This window comes from Hipposideros armiger, unplaced genomic scaffold (genome assembly GCF_001890085.2).
Source record: "Hipposideros armiger isolate ML-2016 unplaced genomic scaffold, ASM189008v1 scaffold_582, whole genome shotgun sequence".
Classification (NCBI taxonomy): Eukaryota; Metazoa; Chordata; class Mammalia; order Chiroptera; family Hipposideridae; genus Hipposideros; species Hipposideros armiger.
The window spans coordinates 1,264,653-1,288,496 of record NW_017731932.1 but is presented as its reverse complement, the minus strand read 5'-3'; the positions used below and the strand labels follow the sequence as shown (position 1 = coordinate 1,288,496).

Genomic DNA, 23,844 nt, shown 5'->3' with positions numbered 1-23,844 from the left:
TGGGGTGGGGAGTTGTCACCTCGAGGGGTACAAAGTATAACTATTGCACTGTGTTGTACAGCTGAAACTAATTCTAAAAAATGTGTATTTCACAATAAAAAATAATTTTAAAAAAAGTAACAGTTAGACATACTCAAGACAAATATTAAGGATAGAACTGCATGGTCTTGGTTACTGATCAAAGTGGGAAGCGTCCCTTGGAGATGTTTATAGGTCAGTTGCTTATCTACTTGTGTTGGTGAAAATGGGGATAGTGAGTGGTGGACTAAAGTACAGTTATTGAAATTAGACTTGTAAATACTAGTAGATCATAAATTCAATTATTAGAATCTTGACCAGTATTACTTGGATTAAATAATATACAACAGATTATAGTAGAATGCAAAAGAACATTCAAAATAAGAGCATGCCAGGTAATGAAAGTACATTCTGGATCTATTTATTAGCTCCACACCATCATGTAACACATATTTAGTTCTGTGGTTTGTGGTCAAAAGTGTGAGTTTGAAAGCTAATAACCTAGAAAAGGGCCTTGGTCTGAATGGTCCAATAAACAAAAAATGTATTTCATCTCCCTTTTCCTATATTTTTTTTGCTCAAAATTAACTTTTATTTTTCATATGCAAATTAGATATTTGGAATTAATGGATTACTAGGTCTTTTTTTCCCTAAGTTTCCATGCTACAATAGTTAGACATTAAAACTCTATCTTTTCAGTCAGGGAACGACAAACACCATATGATCTCACTTATATGTGGAATCTAAAGAACCGAATAAATGAGTACTGTAAACAGAAATAGTCTCAGAGACACAGAGGAAAAACTGATGGTTGTTAGTTGGGAGGGGGTGGGGATGAGGGAGAAGGGGAAGGGACGAGACAGCATAAATTGGTAACTACAACATGGCCTCAGGGATAGAAAAGACAGCCTGGGGAATATAATCAATAACTTTGTAAATATTTCTTAGGGGGCCAGATGGACTCATGTCTTGTAAGGGAGACCACTTCATAGATGGTGTAGAGGCCTGACCACTGCACTGTACATCTGAAGCTGCCGTTGAATAATATTATATGTCAACTATAATTTAATACATATATAGTCATGGTATGTGGAGTATAGTGTGGAAATGGAGTCCATTGAATTGTAATAGATATGTATGATATTGGGGGTGGCAGTGGATGGGGGGAAGGGGGTTGTCACTTTGTGAGGGGTGAAAAGGATAACTATTGCATTGTTTTGTACACCTGAAACTAATAATAGTAATAATAAAATTTTAAAAAACTCCAACTTTAATAAAGTATCAGTAGGGAACATGCAATTTATTTTAGATAAAATTAAGGTGAATAAGTATTACTTGAAAGTTATTGCTTACTATGTAGTGTTTCTCAATAAACAGACTGATTGAAACAAACAAAAAATAACTAAAATGAATTTTTGATAATTTGAATAATACTTGTAAGTACAAAAGAGCAATTAGTAAATTTGAAGAAACACAGGCTTTATTTTATCTGTATATTTATTTCTATTGAAATTTCCAGAGTGAATTAAGCAATTTGTATGAGCTTATCCAAGAAATCTTTGTTTTCATTTTTCAAGTACAAAGGTAAGAAAGAGAGAAGGAAAAGGAGCAAGAAGTATGACATTTGACATAATAGTAAGAACTAGTTCTATAATTTTTACTTTCCTAAAATAAATTTTATTTTGATATTCAATAATTGAATTATGAAAATCAGTCAAAATCAATAAGAAAATTAAATAGAAATATTTTAAATTTAAAGTAAAACAAAATTAACAATCAAAATATTGAAATCTGTGTTTCTTTAATAAAAAGTAAAAAAGTTGAAAGAATTTATGAATTGACTTTTAAGAGACATAAATTTCCACATTTCTTGAAAGTAAAATATCAATTTTATTGTAAATTATAATGTATTATAAAATTAGTGAGAATTTATTCTCTTTGATCATATAAGTTCATGCTTCATAGATAAAGATGTTGGAGCAATATTGTAGCCAACAAAATCTAAAAATAATATAAGCCCTAACAGCAGAAAAAATAAGATATACTATATTGACAGTGTAATGAGGAAGTGTGAACTCCTGAGTCAGAAACACATGCATTTGAAACCCAACTAACTACACTCACATCAGCCATCTGATTTTGCTTTGGGTGTTTCTGTCTCAATGTTCTCTTCCTTACTTGTAAAGTGACATAATAATGGGGATTTTATGTGAGATAAATAATGGGGATTAATAGTGAGATAAAATGATGCATATAAATGCTTCATTGTACCCTCTATACTTACCCATTTTCAATATTAACATAATTATGAAGATTTATTTTGTAAACTGTAGTGACCTTCATGTGATAAATTATTGAAGTAAAATAAAAAATACCAAACTATGCTTCTGCGAGCATGGGGACAATATGGAGGTATGTCTGCACAGAAACAATGACAGATCTATCAAAGTGACACCCCTGCAGAAGATGTTTTCTTTTATGTTATTAATGTCAACATTTTTTTCATTTTAACAAGGCAGGTTATAGTTTTAACGAGGCAGGTTATAGTTTTAAATAGCTTAATGAATCAGGCCTTTGAACAGGAACCAATGCAACGGGATGGGTTCCACATCTCCCATCTTTGTACACCCAGTGGATTAGGGAGAGGAGAAATATGCCTGGCCCACATGTATCTCCTTCTCTCCATCCTATTCCTAGAATCTCTGTAGGCTAACAGTCTCTACTAGCAACAAAACCTCTTTACAAGATATTAAAATTTTAAAAATGCCACTTATAGAAATGGCAACTTGAACTTCACCCTTTTCTCTACTTCCTACTGCAGATGCCTTGAAGAGATATGGCTCAGATCAACTGCACCCAGGTGACAGAATTTATTCTCCTGGGCCTCACAGATCGCCAGGAGCTGAAGATGCCCCTCTTTGTGATTTTCTTATCTATTTACCTCTTCACAGTAGTCGGCAACCTGGGTTTGATCCTCGTCATCAGGACAGATGCAAGACTCAACACGCCAATGTACTTCTTCCTTAGCAACCTAGCTCTTGTCGATTTTTGTTATGCTTCTGTCATCACACCCAAAATGCTTGGGAATTTCTTGTACAAACAAAACGTTATCTCCTTCAACGCATGCGCGGCTCAATTAGGCTGTTTTCTGGCCTCCATGACAGCTGAATGCTTACTTCTGGCTTCCATGGCCTATGACCGATACGTGGCCATTTGTAACCCTCTCCTCTATATGGTCTTGATGTCCCCAGCAATCTGCATTCAGCTTGTGGCTGTCCCCTATAGCTATAGCTTCCTACTTGCACTGTTTCATACCATCCTCACCTTCCGCCTCTCCTATTGCCACTCTAATGTCATCAATCATTTCTATTGTGATGACATGCCTCTCCTCAGGCTAACTTGCTCAGACACTCACTCCAAACAGCTATGGATCTTTGCCTGCGCTGGTATCACATTCATTTCCTCTGTTTTGTTTGTCTTTGTCTCGTACATGTTTATTATTTCTGCCATCCTGAGGATGCGCTCAGCTGAAGGAAGACGCAAAGCCTTCTCCACGTGTAGCTCCCACATGCTGGCGGTCACCATATTTTACGGGACCCTGATCTTTATGTACTTACAGCCAAGCTCAAACCATTCCCTTGACACAGACAAGATGGCCTCTGTCTTCTACACGGTGATCATTCCCATGTTGAACCCATTGATCTACAGCCTCAGGAATAAGGATGTTAAAGAAGCCCTGAAGAAAGTCATCATCAATAGAAACCAGGCTTTTGGGGTCCCCAAACTTTAAAAATGATTTGATTAAACGAAAGTGGCCTTTCTCTCATGATCCACTTTTTTTCTCTATTAATAAAACTAGTAGAGCGTCTTGATCTTAATTGGTGGTCAATAAAGTTTTATTCACTGCAGATGTGTCTAGAAATGAGCTTACTTTGTTCTCTCTTGCACTGCTATGGCATGGATACAGCTCAATGGTTACATGCACTTCAGAGTGGCACTGAATGAGATGTCGGTGGCATCCACGCAGACACTCTCATGTCCTGGTAAGTGCAAAAGCAGTAAATGAATGCCAGCAAGGAGTGCTGCTAATAGAAAAGGAACTATTCAAACTTTAACGTAGGGAAAAGCAGAGTCACTGGAATACCAGTGACAGACTGTCAGATGACATGAATGTTTCAGTGGGTTTCACAAGGATTGAAGGCATATGAGGACCAGGTATTACAGATGAAACCCTTGTAACTATGCAAGATACTAGAAGCTATGCACAATCCCAGCGACTAGAGCAAGAAACTTAGGTGGGCTGGGATTCAGTTTTTCCCTCGGAATGGAGCCTTGAAATGAAAAGTATACTGATTATCAAACATACAGAAAATTACATTTCTTGCAAACAAAGGTTTGTTCACTATACAATGAAATCATTGAATTCTTTGTTAGCAAGTTTGACTTAGAATTACAATTAATGTATAGAGAGTACTGTGAGAATTTACATTGGGTTATTTCTCAAATGAAACACTATATTTAAAAACCCATTATCTCATCTGATAGTTATAATTACATAACTAGTTACTGCCCAAGAATAGACAAAAGTGAAGACACCCTGAACACCCAGTTTAGAATTATGAATGCTTTAATAATATATTGCAAATTAAATGCCAAGAGACCACGGTAAATAGGTGGAGTCAACTGGGAGGGATTTCCCCCAGGGGACATCTTGGCAATGTTTGGAAATATTTATTTTCACTATGACAAGGTAGTATAAAGGAATACTATTGCTATCTATAGGGTGGAGGCCAGGGATACAGCTATATAATCTACAATGCACAGGAAAGTCCCTCACACAAAAGAAGTATCCCACCTAAAATTGTAACAATGCCAAGGTTGAGAAAGCCTGCCCTAAACGATTGTCTCCTAAACTATTGTTGTAGATTTTACTCAGGTCAAATTGGTGGATAGCATTGCTCAAGGCCTCTATGCATTTGCTGGGTTTCTCTTTATTTGTCCTATCAACTATTAAAAGTGTTATTAAATACTCAATTGAATTACATTTTTGCTTTACTTATCTGTCATTTTTATTTCACATATTGTAGGTTGCCTTTTTAGTTGGACATGAATTTATAATTGATAAATTTACTGATTGTCTTCCCTCTGTTATCATTATTCGATGTCCCTCTTTGTTTCTGGCAGGGTTTTTTGTTCTAACGTCTATTTTTTTCCTAACGTTAATATAACCATTCTAGATTGAACCAGGCAGCTCAAAAGTCTTTCAAATTCATGCAGGGTGACCAAGCTCCCTCAACCTTCTGTTTCCAAACTTATATACCTATGCCATCAAGGCGATTGGTACATAAAGGGAACTTCCATTTAAAAGATGTAACTAATTTAAGGCAGTTGTTACTTAGGATTTAAACATCAATATTTTGCCTTAAAATCAGTTCACAAGTTAGACAATATTTGAAATAGTATCTATATCAATGCTTCCACAAACCATCCATGGTTTGTTCTCAAACTTGAGTATGCATTAGTATCAAATGAAAGGTTGTGAATAAATATGACGCGGTCATTCCCCCACACACACACACATACACACACACACCACCACCACCACCACCAGAGTTTCTGAATCAGTAGGTCTAGTGTGGAGCCAAAGAATTTGTATTTCCAACAAGTTCCCAAGTTATCTTGATTCTGCTTATCCCCCTAGCCCCCACCCCAAACTTTGATAAGACCAAGCTCTTTACCATATTTGTCTACAGCCCCTGGTGTGTTTTTGTTCTCCAGAGGCAGTGCCTCTATTCGTGTTGGAGAACTGCCTCCGCTTCCTGAATCTGTTTCTGCATGCCACGTGTGCCAGAAGTTGCTGGGAATTTATATTCCACAAGGGACAGCTCTTAGCCAAAGACTGATATATGCACAGGGGTATAAATACTGAACGCCGTTGTCTGCTCCTTGGGCAATTCCAAAGCTTGACCTACGTGTCCCCAAAACTCTCCCATGGACTCGAACCAGAGTCCTATCATGGCGCGTTGATGCTATATCCTTGTTTGGCTGACTTCCTTTCCAAGCCCCATTTCCCACTCAGCCCAACAAATATTCTTGGGACAATGCCTAATAAGTTATATTCATACAAGTCATGACTAAGTGTCTCCTTTTTGGGAAACCCAACTCAAGATAATATCATTTCTATACACTATATTATGTGTATAATTTTCCAGAAAATAACGCTTTTTTTATAATAAATGTATTTTGAAAAATTAAAATTGTTTGATATTCAGCAACCTTTTTCAGCCTGCTGAGTCTTACTTGAGCACTTCCGCAGTACTTCCTATCACAAAATGGTTTAGAACTTTTAAAACAATACTTTAGGGCCGGCCGAGTGGCGCAATGGTTAAGAACTGGCTTGGGATGCCAGAGGGTCCCGGTTCGGATCCCACATATGAGGGCCAGTGACACTGCCCTCTGCAGCTAAGATGCTGAACAACAACTCGACCTGGAGCTGGGCTGCCATGAGTCGCCGGCGACGGCGTGGGCTGCAGCCCCTGTGGCAGTGGGTTGCCATGGGCTACCGTGTGTAGCCAGCAGCCAGCGTAAGTGGCCAGCAGCCGCAGTGAGCGGCCGTCCAGAAGCCGGTGACTGATCTGCCTCGCCCGGGAAGAGCGCAATGATGGTGCCAACTTGGGCCAGTGAAGCTACATCTTCCACAACTAGACTGAAGAACAAAACGACAGCAACTTGTCTGTTCCCCTTCCCCCAATTCCCCAGCATTGTTCCCATCCCCCCCCCAATTCCCCAATAAAAATCTTTAAAAACAAAACAAAACAAAACAAAAAAACAATACTTTGAAAAAATGAAAGACTGAAGAATTCTTTAGTATATCTAGTCAGGCTTAGTTCACCTTTAGCCACAAAATTTTGGATCCCTTGTTTTGTGGGAGAATGAAGATAAATGAACAAACATGGATGTCAGGAGGTATAAACTTGACTCCTGATGGAACCATAACCTGAATTACTTTTGGAAATTCATTATTTTCCATTTTAGCTGTTAGTTTTAGTTTCCCCTTTGGTAAAATAATGGGATATATAATACAGTTAAAGACATTAAAGATATCATATGTCAGCACTTCCTGGCATTTCCCAACAATCTAGTTCATTTTTTACTAGTTTACATATAAAATTGAATCTTCATGAAATACAAATACAATGCTATGAATTTATGACAAATACATGAGGTCAAGGAGACACCACCTCAGTAAGATGCAGAATCATGTTTGCACCCTAAAATTTTCCTGGGTGTCTCCTAGTCAAATACTCCCCCACCCCTAAACTTTGATCAACTGTGCTGAATTGTTTTATGTAAAGATTCAGAGACACAGAGTAAAAACTGAGGTTGCTAGTTAGGAGGGGGTGGGGGTGAAGGAGAAGGGGAAGAGACGAGACAATACAAATTGGTAACTACAATATGGTCTCAGTGGTAGAAAAGACAGTCTGGCAAATATAATCAATAATGTTGTAAATATTTTTTAGGGGGCCAGATGGACTCACGTCTTGTTAGGGACACCACTTCATAGTTGGTGTAGAGGACTGACCACCGCACTGTATATCTGAAGCTGATGTTGAATAATATTGTATGTCAACTATAATTATATATACATATATTCATGGGACGTGGAGTAGAGTGTGGGAATGGAGTCAATGGAATTGTAATAGATAAGTATGATATCGGGGGTGGGAGGGCAGTAGATGGGGGAGAGGGGTTGTTTCTGTGTGAAGGGTGAAAAGGATAACTATTGCATTGTTTTGTACACCTGAAACTAACAATAACAAATAAACAAATAAATAAAGGGAAAAAAAAAAATATATATATATATATATATATATAAACATAAAAAAATTAAAAATAGATTAAGACATGGGAAGATGAAATGTTACCGAAAAGAGCCTTTGGTAACATGTATAAAACTAATGTTGAAATAACATTATAGAAACACAAGTCTAACAAATTGTGGTTTGTTAGACTTCAATGTCATTTGGATTCAGTCTAATTTATTTATAAGCATGAATGTATATAGAAGATTTTTCTTAGATATTGTTCCAATACCTCAGTGCCAGGTACCAAGCCATGACATTTTATAACAAGACATAAGCAATAATAAGGCATTTGTCATATGTATTATATTTGCTAGTTTACAAAAAAATCAAGCACTGAATATTCATAGAATAATTTTTTAATATTTTGAACACAGGTCATGCTTATACATATTTTCTGATTAGCATTGACACACTGTGATCATGTCAAGCTGTGATCTCTAACAATTTCTTCCAGATGTGTTAATGCATCATGCACAATGTAAGACACTGACAGTCCCCGTCCCAATATATTGAAGCTTAGTTATAGTTGGAAATTTATTTCATAGAAAACTATGTGGCAAGTTTTATATTCAAAGTCAATATACCAAACAGACCAGCCCATCCCTATTTCCCCATAAACCATATTCACAATAATTTGCTTATGCCCCATCAAATCCAGAGTCCCTGGAAGAAGTCATTTTCTACTTGCTTCGGATCCCAGGGTTTGCACCAAATGCCTTCCTGGCCCTCTCATATATAACTTTTAAGCTCACTGTGTATAGTTCAGTTGTGCTTTTCATCCCTTGTGCATTTGAAACTTCTAGAAGGTATATCTAGGGTATCTCGTGCGTCCTCAGTTATGAGTAAATGCTGGCCTTCCTAAATTACTGAGAAGACAACAGGAAATACACTATATTGGAAAAGGAAAATAATTTCATAATTTCTTTGCTTTTCTCTTTTTCCCGTTTTGCCGTATACAGGATTATTTTGTTTCCTCAGATATGCTGCCCATTTTAGCTTCAGCTGCCATAACAAAATTCCATTAACTGGATGGCTTAAACACAGAAGTTTATTTCTCACAGTCCTCAAGGCTGGAAGATCCAAGATTCTGACCGCTTTGGTTCCTGCTGGAGCTCTCTTTCTGGCTTGCATATTGCCACTATCCCACTGTGCGCTCCCATGACCTCTCCTTTGTTAGTGTGTGTATAGTTGGGGGGGGGGGGAGAGAGAGAGAAAGAGTTCTTTAGTACATCTTCTTATAAGGACAAGAATTCCATCATGAGAGCTCGAACCTCATGACCTCCTTAAAATATTATGTCCCAAAGGCCCCATCTCCAAATACCGTCATATTACTGGTGATGAACTCAACATAAGAATTTGGAGGGATGTGATTCAGTCCATAGCAGATCATTGTTCCCTGGTAAGTATTAAAACCACGTTCTTCCTCCACATTCTTGCTAGGACCACAGATTGGCTAAGAAATCCATCTAGAAGAGCGCTCTTTAGACCAAGTCACCAAGGAAATTAAGTAATAACAGATAAGGACAACCTAGAAGAGGAAAAATACTTCAAAAGCCTTTCAAAGAATAAGCCAAAGAGAGGATTATGTCTTAAAATGTTCAGAAATAGGGGCCAGCCGAGTGGCTCAGTTAGTTAAGATTGGCTTGCGGGAGCTCTGAGCAGCAGGGTTGTCAGTTTGGTTCCAAATGGGCCAGTGACGCTGCGCCCTCTACAGCTAAGATAGTGAACAACAGCTGGACCTGGAGCTGGGCTTCTGTGAGTCGCCGGCAATGGTGTAGGCTGCAACGGGGCTGCAGTGGGCTGCCTTAACTACCATGAGCTGCCGTGAGCAGCAGTCCAATGGCCAGCAAGCGACTGCCTCTCCCGGGAAGAGCGCAATGATAATACCAACATGGGCCAGTGAAGCGATGTCCTCCACAACTAGACTGAACAGCAACTTGTCTGTTCCCCACCCCCAATTCCCCAACGCTGTTCCCCTCCCCCAATTCCCCAATAAAATCTTTAAAAAAATATTGTTCAGAAATAGGTTCTAGGGAGAGTTAGAGATTCACTTGTTTGAGAGATATGTTGTAAGAAAGTTCACAAGGTAATTCTTATTTTTCTTTAAGAGGTAAATTTATATCTGGTCACTTAGCAACCACATGAGAAACAATTAAAACAACAAATAAGTAATGTTCAGGAATTAGGGGATGTTAGGGCATTAATGTCATAGCAAAGTTAGAAAACAGAAATAACATTAATTGATCTCCAGCCTGCCTTCAGAGCCCTATGGGATGTGGACTATAATTTTTCTGATGATCTCACTTGCATCATACTCCGAAGTAAGATCCCTTGTGATAGAGTCACCGACCAAACCCTGCAGTTGGTGGTTGCTCAAACCCATTTGGAGAAGAAATAGAAATGCCCTCTACCCAGGTAGGTTCCAGTATTTTAAAATTGGGGTCCATAGGCATTTTGAAAATAAAGTAGAAGAGAATAGAAAGGTTTTCAAATAAAATATTTAGGTAGCATGTTCAGAAAATAAGGTTGAGTATTTTCTCTAATTTTATTTCTGTATGTATATATGTGATATTATGTAAGATAGATTTCTTATTAGTTTGAAGTGAAAATAAAATTTTGAGATCACCAAGATAGAATCTATTATACTGCTTGGATAAGCTAGGCTCTTAATTCACTAAACTGTAATCTATGTCCAAACACTCCTTCCCATTTTTGCTAACCATTTTGCCTAAGATGAGAAGTGAACACATTAAAATCAAGTCACCAGTGTTTCCCTTGATACACTGAACATAAGTAGAGGGCATTAATTATGAGCAAGGGGAATGAATATTGAGATATTATTATAAAAATCAACCTTTAATTCCCCATTACTAAACATCTAGAAGGGGCTATAGTAGGAAATGAATGAAAAAGATATGAATTTTACCCATGGAGCCTACAATCTATTAAGACAAGAAATATGGAAACAGATGGCTGCCACAAATGTGAAGGGTTATGTAAATACCATGTATAAAATGTTTCTCAAACACAAGATGAAAGCTGTTAAGTATCAGAGCATGGAATTAAAAGTAGGGAGGTCTTTACAGGAGAGGTGGGATTTGGAGTAGGCCTTGAAGGATGATTAGCAGTTATCCCTCCAACTCTCCATTCACCATCCACCTGGTAGAGATGAGCACAGGAAAAAGCACATACAAAAGCAGGGAAGCAGGGAAGGTTATGTAGAAACTGAGGACCACAAAAGCCATTCTTCTCATTAAATTACTATGTGTTGGTTGTGGCAGAAGAGAAGAGATGTGAGTATAACTTGAATATACATTATGGGTCTTATGGTAAAAGGTCATATATGATATGCTTTCAAATATATTTGCATATGTATGCACCAAGTGAAGATGGCATACTGAAATTTTTGCAGCTGCCACACAGTGGACTCTTACATGGTATTTTGGGAGTTGGAAACCAAATTCCCCATCAAATAGTTGCTTATCTGTTTCAAAATGGGTTTTATGTATTTATTGGACTGCTAATTAGACTTTATAAAGTTGTAATGACCTACCCATCTCATGTAATGATAATTGGCAGCAATGATCAATATTAGTGTTTTCATTTTCTTCAAATAAATACCCAGAAGTGGAATTGCTGGATCAGATGGTAGTTCTAGTTTTACTTTTTTGAGGAAACTCCATATTATTTTTCATAGTGTTTGTACCAATTCACTTCCCCATCAATAGTGCACAAGGGTTCTCTTTTCTCCACATCCTTGCCAACCCTTGCTATTTCTTATGTTGTCGATAATAGCTGTTCTAACAGGTATGAGATGATGTCTCACTATGGTGTTGATTTGCATTTCCCTGTTGATTTGTGATGTTGAGTATCTTTTCATGCCTATTGCCCATCTGTATGTCTTCTTTAGAAAAATGTCTAGTATTTAGATCTTCTCCTTGTTTATTAATTGAATTGTTTTTTTCCTATTGAGTTGTATAGTTCTTTACATATTTTGGATGTCAATCCCTTATCGTATATACAATTTGCAAGTGTTTTCTCCCATGCAGTATGTTGCATGAAAACTTTCTGAGATTATCTGGGTAAGAATTGCAACATATAAAAGTCATTAGTCATTGAAAAGGCAGGAAATATGAGTTATTTTCTCAGTATAATACTTATACCAAGTTATATTCACTATATGCAAAGCCATTTATTGGTTTCCTCAATATTGCTTTTAATATTTCATGTGGAAAGACAGAGAAATATGACATTATAAATTTAGTAACCAAATCTTTATTTCTATATGTATTACCCTGTCCTAAACTAAACCTTATATTGATGTTCATATTCCAATTTTGAACAACAGTTCAAAAGGATAGGTAAAACATATGAAGAAATTCCATTTAAAACAATATTTAAGAACTATTAGCATAAATTAATCCAACTCTGTGTGTTTCAAAATAAATAGTGATGTGTAGGAGCATGAACACTGATGTAAATCCATTAAAAAGCAGACATCACTTTTACTTTAATTAAGCAAAATATGTTTAAAATTTGCAGGTATTCACTGCATTTGATCAGGTAGGTTGATGTTTTATACATAAAGATAAGTATGAAGTACTGTAACAAGAAATACTTGGAGACACGTAGGCATGCAAGGACAGAATACATTGGGTATATTGAGATTATAATGGTCGGTGGGCTCCTGCATCAGAAAAACACAGGTTTGAATTCCAGCTGGACTAGCTATGTGGGCCTACTTCAGGGGCTTAACCTTCCCGAGATGTCCCTCCCTCATCTGTAAAATGGACATGATAAGACACGAAGTAAATAAACACCTATAAACCATGTTACTGGGTGGGTCTTTCATAAAGTCACCCACTTTCAGCACTTTTATTATGAACACAATTATGAGGATTGAGTAGCAGCCTGTGGTGACCTCTCTGTGGGAAGGAATGAGTAGAATAGACAAAAGAAGATTCTGGATCTGTCAGCCCTGCAGCTTTGTGGTGTTTGTGTCACACAGGCACAATGACAGGTTTGTCAGCGATGTCACTGCAGAAAATTCATTTTTCTCTGTGTTATTGATGTTAAGGTTTTTAAATAAAAATAGTAGCTGTCAAGTTTTTAAAAATTAATCTTAAATTTTAAACAATATCATGCACAAGAGATTTGGACAAAAAGCCAACATGGCTGAATCCTATCATACTAAAGCTCTTAACTTTATCAATGCAATCGATATGGGTGAAAGAAATGAGTGTTTCCTCCAAAATATCTGCTTTTGCTCTTTCTCCCATCCCCGACTACAAGTATACTACTCATCATTTTAATATTAGCACTTTCATGTTAACAATAAAATTGCTTTCTTCAGGATATTAAGGTATAAAAAAATATATGAAGATTTAAGGTTAATTTAATTAAGCTGGATTCAATTTTCCTCCTTTTATCCAGATACACTGAAGGTGCATGGCCCAGATCAATTGCACCCAGGTGACAGAATTTATTCTCCTAGGCCTCACAGATCGCCAGGAGCTGAAGATGCCCCTCTTTGTGATTTTCTTATCTATTTACCTCTTCACAGTAGTCGGCAACCTGGGTTTGATCCTCGTCATCAGGACAGATGCAAGACTCAACACACCAATGTACTTCTTCCTTAGCAACCTGGCTCTTGTCGATTTTTGTTATGCTTCTGTCATCACACCCAAAATGCTTGGGAATTTCTTGTACAAACAAAACGTTATCTCCTTCAATGCATGCGCGGCTCAATTAGGCTGTTTCCTGGCCTCCATGACAACTGAATGCTTACTTCTGGCTTCTATGGCCTATGACCGATACGTGGCCATTTGTAACCCTCTCCTCTATATGGTCTTGATGTCCCCAGCAATCTGCATTCAGCTTGTGGCTGTCCCCTATAGCTATAGCTTCGTACTTGCACTGTTTCATACCATCCTCACCTTCCGCCTCTCCTATTGCCACTCTAATGTCATCAATCATTTCTATTGTGATGACATGCCTCTCCTCAGGCTAACTTGCTCAGACACTCACTCCAAACAGCTATGGATCTTTGCCTGTGCTGGTGTCATGTTCATTTCTTCCCTTCTGGTTGTCTTTGTCTCGTATGTGTATATTATTTCTGCCATCCTGAGGATGCGCTCAGCTGAGGGTAGGCGCAAGGCTTTCTCCACATGTGGCTCCCACATGCTCGCGGTCACCATATTTTACGGGACCCTGATCTTTATGTACTTACAGCCAAGCTCGAACCATTCCCTTGACACAGACAAGATGGCCTCTGTCTTCTACACGGTGATCATTCCAATGTTGAACCCCTTGATCTACAGCCTTAGGAACAAAGAAGTGAAAGAAGCCCTGAAGAAAGTCATCATCAATAGAAACCAGGTTTTTGTGTTCATGAAATTAAGAAAGTGATGTGAGTAATAAAGTGGACTTTCCTTCATGGTCTGTTTCTTTTCTCTCTTGAAAAATTATCAGAATTCATCATTCTAAAATGTGATCATATATATATATATATATATATATATATATACATATATATATATATTATACATATGTATATATTCACTGTATAATGAAATTTTTTAAAGATGTTCATTTAGAAGAGATTTCAGCTATAAAAGTAATGATAAGAATTTACACCCATTTTCTCATTTTTCAAATGAAAAATATATTTGAAATAATTGACCTTTGGTACATAAAAATGTATACCAATTTTCCCATTTCTCAAATGAAGAATTGCATAAAAAGCCATTATCAGGATATATTACTAGTTACAGGCAGGACATGGACTAAAGTTCAGATTCTCTACCACTCGAAATCCCCTGTTCAAGGTTCTCTGGCTGCCTTAACAATATCCTATGTGAAAAGCAAAGTTACATAGTCTAAATGTTTTTTCCTATTTTACTTATTTCTCGAAAAAAAATTAAGACTATATAAACGTTTTATACTTATGCATTTAACAAATTGTCTTTATTAAAGAGAATAGTATTACATCCCAGCTTTATTATATCACTGATTTAACATGGCTGTCTACTAACCTGGAAGTCTAGTTTGGCCTCAAAAGACTAACCCCTTAAGAGAATTGCTTTGTTTTTTGAATGCCTATGAGACATCATTAGATTTTTTTCCAGTTATCTTAAAAAACAATAATAATGTAAACGAGGGATAGAATCCCAAGGGTTATCATACATTCTAAACAAATATATTCAAAATAATTGAAATATATAGACCATTTTGCCAATACAAGGAGCCAGTTTGCTGCTGTGAGTCCTTTTGGTATGTTAAGATAGAAGCAAGGGGAGGAAGGGGGAACTGAGGAATGTCTTTTCTTTAACCTTTTATTCCCCGGCAGAAGCAAAGCAGGTGTACAGAAGCAAAAAGGAGCTGTTAGTTTTTTAGAGTATATGGGAGTAGCTGAAGTAGCTGAAGCCAATACAGTTATCCTGGGCAAACCATGGGTGAGTTGATCACTATTGATTAAGTTGTAGATTATAACACAATCAATCCAGCAAGCAATGTAGCCTAGTGAAGAGAACATATGTTGTGTAGTCAAAAAAATGACTTTGTGCTATGTATGGGCTGTCAAAAGTTTATCAATTAGATGACAGTGTTATTTAGTTTGGAGTCTTTTACAAGATTAAATAACATGAAAAAAGGTAACAGTAAATAGTATGCACTTGTATATCATCTCCTTTCCTTCTGTGAGCCTAAAGACCTGAGTTCTTGTCTCAACTCTACTAATGAACTTGAGGGAGCAATTTATAAATGAGGAATACCATACACAGCTGATTAACCGTGAAATAGATAGATTGATAGATATAGATATGCATGCATATATTTCAAATGAATGAATAATTTTATAATTTTCAATTACACAGAAAAGGCTTTTGAGTTTGTGACTCATTCATACCATTTAATAGTTCTTTTAAATCTAAGGGCTATTTGAATGCTTAATGACCAAAGACTAGAAAGTTGCTATTAATGCTCAAAGAGAGATGATTATATTCAAATAAAAATATTTCTTAATAAAATTCTTAGGCCAGTGTCCACTCTGATTTTACTGTATATTTTGATGGATCATAGAGACACAGAGCTAGTCTGATCCACAGTTCTCAAAAGATTTTTTTCCTCATCTTTTCTTTAAACACATTGACCTACCATTTGAAGGTTTCAGTGGCACCCTATTTTCTCACAAAGCTCCTGTAGCAGATTTTGAGTCTGTATTCTATATTTTAAAAACTTATTAAGTCAAGGGAATTCACAACCTCCTATCTTGTTAGTCTGGTGTATTTCACTGTGCCATAGCTCTTCTATCACAGAGCATAATGCTAAGTGCCTCACATTAAAATCATTGTACTAAGTGGCAGGAATATGTTAAACAATTTTGATGCTTACGATTTCACTGCTTTCCAGAAAGGTGAAGACAAATTACACCTCTATTAGGTGTTTAAGGTTATATCTGTTTTCTCACACTTTTACCAACAGTGGGTATTATCATTCTTCTAATTTGATCATTCTGATAGACACCTTTTGTGCGTTATTTTATTCATATTTTATGAGATGAACTTTTTCTCTTTATAATTAATAATTATATAAATATATTTTGGAGAGAGACTCCTTGTTGATGTAAAGTGCTTCTCTAGCGTATGGTATAATCATATAAATGTGTGTCTTTTGTTAAATATTATTTTACCCTATTTTTCTGATAATACCCACCTGCTTTTCTATAACTACCATGAGTGCAGTTCATACCAGCTTATAGAAGCTATATCTGCATATCTCTTTTCAACATTGTGTTTAATGACTTCAGGTTGGCAGCTTGAACTCAGGCATGGTGGGAATATTGACATCATGGAAATCAGAACAACAACAGAGGATACAAATCAGCACCCCCTTCTTTGAAAGTCAGTTGATAAACATTCACTACTATGTCGCTAATTCCGACTTGACTTCACATTCTATAGTTGATAGTGTCTTACTACTTGTAAGGATAAACGACCATTACATTTTTAGAAATGTCCTGACGGTTCTTGCAAGTTTATTTACTAGATTTATTTAGGGTTACCTATCATTCATTACACATTTGAATTAACTTGTAAGAATTTTCTTCTTCCCTAAATGTTATTTCACTAAGAAATCATGTAAAACTATGAATTTATTCAACTTAAACATAAACAGCATGAACATATAAGGCCAATATTTTGCTAAGTTTTATATGAAATTAAACCCTAGGTTATAATTTTTTAATTTAAAATAAGTCATCATTTTAAATGAAATTTCCAAAACTACATTTTTACATTTCTTTGAAGTGACACTTTTATAATGGTATCATTTTCATTACACCTTTGTAATAGAAGGCTTTACCACAATCCTAACAAATGTAATATCTTTTCACTAAAGTTATCAGTTTAGATACATTCATATTATATATATATATATATATATATATATATATATATAACTTTCATTCACTTAATAATTTAACATATATTTATTGACCATCTTTGTACTATATACTATTAGAGGTAGGTGATTAAATTGGATATAAAATAGAAATATTATTGGGCTGGCCAAGTGGCACAATGGTTAAGAACTGGCTTGGGATGCCAGAGGGCCCCAGTTCGGATCCCACATATGAGGGCCAGTGACACTGCTCTCCACAGCTAAGATGCTGAACAACAGCTCAACCTGGAGCTGGGCTGCCGTGAGTCGCCGGCGACGGCGTAGGCTGCAGCCCCTGTGGCAGTGGGTTGCCATGGGCTACCGTGTGTAGCCAGCAGCCAGCGTGAGCGGCCAGCAGCCGCAGTGAGCGGCCGTCCAGAAGCCGGCGACTGATCTGCCTCGCCCGGGAAGAGCACAATGATGGTGCCAACTTGGGCCAGTGAAGCAACATCCTCCACAACTAGACTGAAGAACAAAAGGACAGCAACCTGTCTGTTCCCCTTCCCCAATTCCCCAGCACTGTTCCCATCCCCCCAATTCCCCAACAAAAATCTTAAAATATATATATAAATATTATTGATAAAAATAAAGTTTCAAGTTTAGGATGTGTTATAGGCATGTTAACAGTTTGTTGCAACATAGTGTGGCTAGTGTTACGATAAAGGAATCAGGGGAATGCAAACAAGTATACAGCAGGGCCACTTAATTTGTCCTGAAAAGTCATGAAAGGCTCCAAGAGGAAGTGATTTAACAGAGTACGGAAAGCTAAGTAGAAGGAAAATCAGGCAACGGAAATGATGCAGAAGCATTGTGGGTAGAGAATAAAGTATGTGTACATTTTGGGTTCACATTTGAGTAATTATGGTAGTTTGGAAAATCTCCAACATAGAGACTATGTGACAAATAGTGCAAGAGATCAGCCTGCTCTGTGTGAGATGCAGAAACTAGACTTTCAACAGTTATGGCAGCCACTGCAAAGAACTTGAAATTTATCTTGAGGACAATGGGAAGACATCGAAGGATGCATCAGGATAGAAGAACGAAATCTGCATCATGTAAACCTATGTGATTTTACTAGCCATTGTCACCTCAATAAACTTGTTTTTAAAAAAGTTTGTAAATTCAAGGAACAGAGAGAAGTAGGAAAGACTGGAGGCAAGAATAAAAGTTAGGTGTCGGTTGCAAAAACCCAAAACAAAACAAAAAGTCATTGTGATTAGATCAAGGAAATAATAAAAGTAAACAGATTTGAAAAGCATGTAAGGTATACAATTGTTAGGAATTGGGGACAATTTGAATATTGGCATGAGGAACAGGAAAGCATAAGAAAACATAAATGGCCTCCAACTTGGAAACTGAATGGATAATGACACTGTTCACTGAAGTGGAAAATACAAACTCCAGGTCTTGAGTATTAGGTCCCATGTGCAGAGACACCAAGTTTTTGTGTGTGCATGTGATACTTTTGATGAACATCTAGAATATTTAAGTGACCATTTCTGGGAGGCATTTTGATGTAGCTGGATCAGAGAAAATAAATCTGGAATATAAAGATATATTTCTGTATTGATCAGCATATAGATGCCTATTGAGGACATAGGATTGGGTACATAGAAAAGGTGTACATAGAAAACTGTGGGGGCTTTGGAGAGAGCCTGAAGAACATGTGTGAAGCATAGATAATAAAAGCACAGCCTCCAAGGTAGAGAATCAAAATGAGCAAATAAACTCAGAGACTGCTTTGTGCTGGAATCCAAAGGTGTATTCAGTAGGCGTCAATGCCACAGGACTGCCAAAAGAAAAGAGGCTTTACTGGAGTGGGGAATTGGGAAGTTAACAGTAAACTTGGTGAGGGAATTTCTTGGTTTAATGCCGAAGGAAGGTGGATTATTCTTGGTTAAATTATAAATAGGATTAAGAAATTGGGAGAGGATGCCTGTTCTAAGATGTTTGTTTGAAAAGTGGTGAGGGGAGAGAAAAGATAAAGGAGTAACCATGATAAAGTTTCCAAGGAGATGTCAATCAAAATTGAAGGTGGGGAGATGCTTATTATATTTTATTATGTTTAACCTGTCTTGACCACCTAGAAGGTGCACACGAAGCTACCTGAGACCATGTAGTGATAAAGAGAAATCAAGTTAATTTATCTTCTGCTCTGTTTAGGAAAGGAGGGTTGATTTCAATTCCATTAGCTTTCAAGCATCAGAATCCAGGTTGGCGTTATGGAAATGTTCTATGGAGTTGGTTCTACTAAACACCGTCCAAATGCTATACACTTTGGACCATTTAGATTCCTGAAGATAGAGACTAAAAAGATGTCTCTTCATCATTTACAGTTGTTTCACAATCTGAAAATTTATTCACTGGTGTGTATTTTGTCAAATGACAAAGCCAGAAAATTCACAATCCTATTTTTCCTTAATATCAATATTATATGTGTGTTGGGGGAAAAAATAGGGAGATAAACATATATATAAAAAAATTTTTAATTATACCAAATAATATGTCTAAAGATAAATAGTGTTAATATTTTGATTCAGACTTTTACTTTACATCTTCCACACCTGGTTTTGGCAATTTTCAATGTGCTTATTATGAAAGGATGACATGATAATTTTATGAGATAAACTTGCAACTTCAGAAATCATTTTCATGGTCCTTTCCCTCTTTATATTTAAAGAAAATTACAACACAGGTTTTCCTATTGAATTGATTATAACGTTTTAATTGAAATGCTCTCTTTTTTCTTTCATAGTTCCCTAGTGGAGTTTCTCTCTTGGAATTTCTGCCTGGACCAAATCCTTTAACATTGAAAGCATAAGAAAAATCTGCACAAAATTCCGAGTGCTTCTCAGGAGTCTGCTTTGACGGAATTTAACATACCATCTGGTAATCCAGGCTATCGTCTCATATTTAATTGATTATATTTTACAGACTCAAGATTATTCAGAGCAAGTGCTGTGGAAGAGTTTCTCGTGGAATTGTTTATTTCATGGCAAAAGGCAATCACTCGGCATTCACTGAGTTCATCCTCTTGGGCCTCACAGATAATCCAGATCTTCAAGCCATTCTCTTCTGTGTATTCCTTCTGATTTACTTAGTCACCGCCTTGGGTAATCTTGGTTTGATTGTGCTAATCCAAATCAGTCCTCAGCTTCACACACCCATGTATTTTTTCCTCTGTCATCTGGCTTTTGTTGATTTTTATGGCACCTCTGCCGTCACCCCAAACACCCTTGTGAACTCTTTCCGTAAAATTAAAAGTGTGTCATTTTATGCATGTGCCACTCAAGTGTGTTGCTTTATCATGTTTTCAGTTTGGGAATTATTAATGCTGTCTGTCATGGCCTATGATCGGTATGTGGCCATCTGCAACCCTTTACTCTATGTAGTTCTCATGCCTAGGAGGCTCTGTGTTCAAATGGTCACTAGCTCTTACATTTACGGACTCACCGTGGGACTCATCCAAGCAACGGCTACATTCCGCATGTCTTTCTGTGACTCGAATGGAGTCAACCAGTTCTACTGTGATGATGTTCCCTTGATTGCCCTGGCCTGTTCTGATACCCATGTCAAAGAGCTGATGTTGTTAATCATTGCTGGGTTCAATGTTTTCTGTTCTCTCGTCATTGTTCTCATATCTTATGTGTTCATTGTCTTTGCCATCTTAAGGATCCATTCTGCTGTAGGAAGACAGAAAGCCTTTTCTACCTGTGCTTCTCACCTGTTTTCTATTACTTTGTATTATGGGACCCTCAGTTTTATGTACCTGCAGCCCAAGTCAAGCCACTCACTAGATAAAGACAAGTTTGCTTCAGTATTCTATGCAGTGGTGATTCCCATGCTGAACCCATTGATCTATAGCTTGAGAAATCAGGAGGTGAAAAATGCTTTGAAAAAGATAATTGAAAAGGTATATTCTAGTAATCGATAATGAATTATGCTGTTACTAAAGAAATGATTAAAATAGAGTTAGGAATTTTTTTTTTTAATTTGGGAATTGGGGGGATGGGAACAGTGCTGGGGGATTGGGGGAAGGGGAACAGACAAGTTGCTGTCATTTTGTTCTTCAGTCTAGTTGTGGAGGACGCTGCTTCACTGGCCCAAGTTGGCACCATCATTGCGCTCTTCCCAGGTGAGGCAGATCAGTCGCCGGCTTCTGGACGGCTGCTCACTGCGGCTGCTGGCCGCTCACGCTGGCTGCTGGCTACACACGGTAGCCCATGGCAACCCACTGCAGCAGGGGACTGCAGCCTATGCCATCACTGGTGACCCAAGGCAGCCCAGCTCCAGGTTGAGCTGGTGTTCAGCATCTTAGCTGTAGAGGGCAGCGTCGCTGGCCCTCATATGTGGGATCTGAACCACGGCCCTCTGGCGTCCCAAGCCAGCTCTTAACCATTGCACCAGTCGGCCAGCCCGAGTTAGGAAATTTTAAATCAAGGCCTGTACACTGCCAGTAACTATAGGAAACTTTGTTCTCTGGGGCTCAGTTCCCTGATCTCTATTTCCTTGAAAATAGGTATTTTACTGGTTTTATTTATACATAGTAGACATTTCATAAATGTTTGCTTATTTAAATTTATATTCTAAAAGCGATAAATAGCATCCATTCTCTTTGACCATGAGATGTTTCAGCAATGGGGGTGAAGAATAAAGCACCTTAAAATCATAACATTATCATATTTAACTATGATATTGAGAATTTTAGGTTATCGTGAGAGACATGAACTATGTAAATATCACAATTATCAGGTAATATTTTCTTCCATACTTGAACTGGGGGAAAGAATAACAAGGTGCTTGATTGAAGGGTTTCGTTTGGAAATGCCAACTAATTGACCTTACTCTTTACTTTGCAATGTCCCTATTGATATGGTTTAATATTTTTTAAACACTTTATTTTTTAGAGCTCTTTTGGTTTACAATGAAATTGAAAGAGAGGTACGTAGATTTTCAATATACCCTCTCCTGCCTCACATGCATAGCCTCCCCGTTATCAACATAGGGAGGTATATTTGTTACAATGAATGAACCTACATTGACACATCATAATCACCGATGGCCATACATAGTTTACCTTAGGGTTCACTCTTGGTGGTGTACATTCTACTGGGTTGAACAAATGTATAATGACTTATATCCGTCATGGTAACATTATACAGAGTACTTTTAATGCCCTAAAAATTGCCTGAGATTTATTTATCTCTTTCTTACTGCTCCCACCCCTGGCAACCACTGATATTTTTATTGTCTTCATGGTTTTTCCTTTTCCAGAATGTCATAGAGTTGGATTCATACAGTATATAACCTTTCTTTCACTTAGTAACATGCATTTTCATGTCTTTTCATGGCTTGATGCCTCATTTCTTTTTTATGCTCAATAATATTCCATTGTCTGGATGTACCACAGTTATTTATTCATTTACCTACTGAAGAACATCTTAGTTGCTTCCAAGTTTTGACAATTAAGAATAAAACTTTTACAAACACCCATGTCCAGATTTTTGTGTGGATATGTTTTCAACTCATTTGGAACACAATTGCTGGATCGTATGGTAAGCATATGTTTAGTTTTGTAAGGAACTGCCAAACTGTCTTGGCTGAACATTTTAACATGATCATTCAAGCACTACCCCTTCTAGATTTTCTTCAGATTCAGCCAACACTTTAGCTGTACTCATTACTTCTGGTGGAGTGATGTAAACTTTACTCTACTTGGTGATGGAGAATCTAATGGCTCTGTCCTTGTTAATTGAGTTTTTGCAGTTGCCTATTGACAGTGACGTCATCACTGGACATGGAAGTTGTAGAGCTGCCCTATGAATTCTTGTGTCCCAGATATACTTTTCCTGTCTCCATTGTGCATTGTCACCCCTAACTGCTTATGTCAGCCAGAGTTGATTACCAGAGCTAGCACACTAACTCCTTTCTTGCCTATGGTCCACTGGCATAAAGTACTCACAGATCTCAGTTTATACAAACATATATATAATAATTGAGAACTTGGTGAAAATACTTGCCCTCTGGAACCCCAAACCTATAACCCAGAAGAGCCTGATATAATAGGATAGGAGGCACAAATTCAGAAATTGGGTAATAGGGTATAATAATAATAAGGGCCAATCCTACTACAACTTCTTCATTTCCAGATCCACGATTTCATGCTATTGGAAACACTAACCTGCCCTGTCATTGGTTTGTAACCTACAATCTGTCATGGAAGCTAGTGCTCTTAATAACACAAGTTTATTTTCTGAGCTGGTGACTTAGTGAGCTGTCAATATGCCATTGAAATTTCATATCAAGGCAGCTGATTGTTGGTGATGAGATACATGTCATGGCCATTCATTATACGCCACAGTCATGTCAAACTTGCATTGCTTCAAAATGTATTTCTTTTTCTGAAGCAACATTATATGGTTTACGATTCTAATTAAGAACATATTTTAAGTTGTGGAAAAGTGATACTCCCTGGAAGCCCAAGCTAGATACATGGAAATGTCACATGGATAAGAAACAAAGC

At 37.2% G+C, this 23,844-nt stretch overlaps 3 protein-coding genes across 3 annotated transcripts; all 3 read left to right on the top strand.

Moving 5' to 3' along the window:
- Positions 1–2,854: 2,854 nt before the first annotated feature.
- On the top strand, positions 2,855–3,808 carry LOC109371614 (olfactory receptor 8U9-like). The gene has a single exon (XM_019624234.1). It carries the CDS (start codon positions 2,855–2,857, stop codon positions 3,806–3,808), a length of 954 nt encoding a protein of 317 aa, XP_019479779.1.
- A 9,523-nt stretch (positions 3,809–13,331) lies between these two features.
- Positions 13,332–14,291, top strand: LOC109371633 (olfactory receptor 8U9). Its single transcript, XM_019624255.1, has one exon. It carries the CDS (start codon positions 13,332–13,334, stop codon positions 14,289–14,291), a length of 960 nt encoding a protein of 319 aa, XP_019479800.1.
- A 6,022-nt stretch (positions 14,292–20,313) lies between these two features.
- Positions 20,314–21,255, top strand: LOC109371613 (olfactory receptor 5AL1-like). Its single transcript, XM_019624233.1, has one exon. The coding sequence runs from the start codon at positions 20,314–20,316 to the stop codon at positions 21,253–21,255; it is 942 nt and encodes a 313-aa protein (XP_019479778.1).
- Positions 21,256–23,844: the final 2,589 nt, after the last annotated feature.